Below are 3,748 nucleotides of genomic sequence, written 5' to 3' on the forward strand. Positions count from 1 at the left end.
TTTAAAGGAATAAAATATGATTTTATTATTTAATCTTCCATAATATAGATTGATTACATTAAATGAAAATGAATCTACAAGTAGGACATCGCATGATTCTACTCCCTGTTATTGACAGGAGAGATGATCAGAGGGGCAGAGTTTTTACCACCATTGTTACAAGGACTGAAGAATGGGTAGAGTTTCTCAGTGAAGGAGCAGCCAGTAAAGGAGTAGATGAGAGCTGCAGCATCAACGTCATGAAAGGAGACCAGACCCTCCTCATAGTCCACGAACACCCCCACCTTCTCAGGACGAGACTTCAGAGAGAGACGGACTGGAGGGTCTTCACGGGCTTCATAATCATTTTCATTCCTTAACCATATCATCCATAAACCATACTGAGGAGTTGCTGTGACTTTTCCCTTCCTGTTGATCGACCCTCTGGCCACTCCTAAATCCCACTTGGTCTTCCCCTTAACCTGAACCTCGTAATAAAACCTTCCTGAAGAGAAGCCCTGCTTTGCTAAAACATTGACACAAGTATCAAATCTCTCTGGATTGTCTGGAAGATTCTTCTTTACTTTACAATGTTTAACTTGTTTAACGTCATCAGAGAGGATGAGCCAGGGATTTGCTGTATCAGGATCGAGAGTCAGATCCACTGCAGACTGCTGGACCCTCTTCAGCTCGGCCTCAGCGAGCAGCTTCTTCATCTGTTTGCTGAGCGTCTCCTCCAGTTGATTCACAGCTCTCACCACAGTCCTCTCAAATGAAAGTGGACAGACGCTGACTTCTGTCCAGTCCTTGGTGGGTGGAGCTGCGTTTAGAGACGTGAAGCTCTGGAGGACGTGGAAGTGGTCTTCAGACTGTGAGAGCTGCTCCACCTCAGTGCTTCTCTTCTTCAGCGCAGAGATTTCCTGTTCCAGCTCTTTGATGAAGCCTTCAGCCTGTTTCTTTGTCTTTCTCTGCTTCTCTTTGATCGTGTCGATGAGCTCGGCCTGGCTTCTCTCAACAGACCGACTTTTTTTCCGCCGCCCAGCAGACCAGGCTTTTTTGGAAGGGAGGCCAAGAGATCAGACAATAGACGGTATACAATTATAGACAAAGCAATTGGTCAGCAAAGGGCTCCGAATCAAAATGCCTTAAACCTGCTTTCGATATGATCTCCAGCAGGGGGAGTACCTTTAAAACCTGCTTCCTATTGCGTCTCCAGCAGGGGGGTGACTCATTAACCTGATTTCTATTTGAATCTCAGCAGGGGAGAATCCTAACTGCTTCTATCTGCGTCTCCAGAGGGGGAGACTCCTTTAAACCTGATTCTATCTGGTCTCCAGCAGGGGAGACTCCTTAAACCTGATTCAATCTGGTCTCCAGCAGGGGGAGACTCCTTAAACCGCTTTCTATATGGTCCCAGCAGGGGGGGACTACCTTAAACATGATTTCATTTGAATTCCAGCAGGGGGAGACTCCTTAACACTGGCTGTCCTATCTGGTCTCGCAGGGGGAGGACTCCTTAACTGAGGTTTCTATTGGCTCCAGCGGGGAAGACGCTGTACCAAATGATTTCATTCGTCTCCAGCAGGGGGAGACTCCTAGAAACCGCATTTCTATCTGTCGCTCACAGGGGGAGAGCCATACGATTCTTCTCTCAGGAGATCATAACCGAGTTCTATCTGTCTCCAGCAGGGGGAGGACCCTAAACCTGCTTTCTATCTGTCTCCAGCGGGGGAGATCCTTAAACCTGATTTCTATGTCTCCAGCAGTGGGGAGACTCCGTATAACACTGGTTCTATGGTTCTCCAGCAGGGGGGGAGATCCTAAACCTGATTCTGTCTCAGCAGGACCTCCTGATGTTTCATCTTTTCAGCAGGGGGAGACTCTCTAAAACTGATTTCTATTGAATTCCAGCAGGGGGAGACAGTGCGGTTGCAGAAGGGGTCGGTTTCTGTGAGAAGTCTATGAGAAAGTCAACACTCTCACTGGATTCATTACCTAGGAAACATTTCATACTTAGTTTATGGTCTCAACACTAGTGTTAGCTCTTCTGCAATGTAGAACTGTGTAATTTGGTCCGATTTTAAAAATGTCAATAAAGCAGGGGGTGTTTCAGGGAGTGGTATGATGGTGTATGACGGTGAAAGTGTGTAACGTAAAGAAAGTGTAGACAGCTCCCCCTCCCTCCTCTCGTCTAAAATCGTCAACATCCAACACCAGGATGGCTGCGCCGGCAAACTCAACGATCGTAGCAAATATCCATAAACCATGGGTGATGTCACACCTGCTTGTCCATAATATATACAGTCTTTGGCTCAGACACAGGTTTCAGCAGAGGATCTACAGCAATGGGCCGTATGAGAAACAATATATGACAAAAGTAAATCTATTCTACTAGACCCCAAGAATATAAATGTGATGTAGAGCAGAGAATGTCAAGATGGAAACTGCATATAATTAATAATGACTTATACCAAAAATGTTTACTTGTATTGCACATGTTATTTAATGGTAGCAGTATTAGGTATATATGTGCTTAGTGTTTTTTACTTAATAAAAAAAGTGACTGAGTTTTTGAAAAGCGCTATAATAAATCAATTATTATTATTAATAATAATGGGAGGAAACACTGCCTTAAATCATAAATGTGTGTTTGGCAGACTATAACACCTACCAGAGGGCCGTGGTTCAAAGAAAAAAAATTGTGATGTACTCGTCAACTGCCTCATATCTGCTCAGTCTTTGGTTCATCTCATTAAACATTTTAACTTTCACTGTGAACTCTGTTATTCATCTGTAAAAGAACACTAGCTAAACTCTATACTGCAGGACCATTCGACATATACATCTATACATAAAGGAGATATGTTGGTACGTTCATGCCCGACTACATGACAACTACTCAATGCCAGCCCAATAATCCCGGTGGAAAATTTGGTTATCCTACATATTGTCATACTATGCCAGAGCTAGAAGTTGATGTTTGGAAAACAAAATAATAAAAGGATATGGAATCAAAGTTGAGTTTTTTCACACTTTGTCCTCAGAGTGTCGATATGTCTGCTGCAGCTGTCTGCTGACCTGAAGATCAGTTCTGTGCTCCATCTGTCTGGATGTGGTTCACTGATCCAGCACCCCATGTGGACACAACTTCTGTAAAACCTGCATCAGGATCACTGGGGTAGTAAATTCCGTTTCAGTGTCCCAACTGTAATAAGTTTTTCAAAGCAAGACCTGAGCTGAGGTCAATAACTCATCTCGAGATGCGCTGCTCAGTTAGACAGTCCAGCTCAAAAGAAAGCCAGCAGCAGCAGCTCAGAGTCCAAACCCAGGAGAAGTTCCTGTGACATCTGCACTGGAACCAAACTCAAGGCCCTGAAGTCCTGCCTGGTGTGTCTGGACTCACTGTGAGAATCACCTGGAGCCTCATCTGACAAGGTCAGGCCTTGAAAAGACATAGCGGATCGACCTGTGGAGAACCTGGAAGGAAGGATGTGCACGAAGCACGAAAACTGCTGGAGCTGTTCTGTAAGACAGACCAGATGTGCGTCTCATGCCTGCACATTTTGACCATAAGCCACATGATGTTGTCTCTTTAAAGAAGAATATGGGGAAGGAAGGCCAAGCTGGGGAAGACAGAGGATGAAATTCAGCAGACTGATCAGAAGAGACAACTCAAAATTCAGGAGATAAAACACTCAGTGAAGCTCAGTGAGGAAGATGCAGACAGAGAGATAGAAGACGGTGGTCCGGTCTTCACGGCTTGAAGGAG

General features: G+C 44.8%; 2 protein-coding genes across 2 annotated transcripts in view; one reads left to right on the forward strand and one right to left on the reverse strand.

Moving 5' to 3' along the window:
* Nucleotides 1-3,748, forward strand: part of gpr37a (G protein-coupled receptor 37a) — a 39,137-nt gene that overhangs the window by 2,946 nt on the left and 32,443 nt on the right. The gene's annotated exons all lie outside the window — the stretch shown is intronic.
* The window catches only part of LOC116693741 (E3 ubiquitin-protein ligase TRIM21), a gene marked incomplete in the record, with an annotated part of 7,205 nt that continues 3,518 nt past the window's right edge, over nucleotides 62-3,748 (reverse strand). The window contains 1 exon segment of the mRNA XM_032522959.1: nucleotides 62-999. Within this exon segment, the coding sequence (XP_032378850.1) occupies nucleotides 99-999 (901 nt within the window).

The sequence above is a fragment of the Etheostoma spectabile genome, chromosome 8 (genome assembly GCF_008692095.1).
Source record: "Etheostoma spectabile isolate EspeVRDwgs_2016 chromosome 8, UIUC_Espe_1.0, whole genome shotgun sequence".
Lineage (NCBI taxonomy): Eukaryota > Metazoa > Chordata > Actinopteri > Perciformes > Percidae > Etheostoma > Etheostoma spectabile.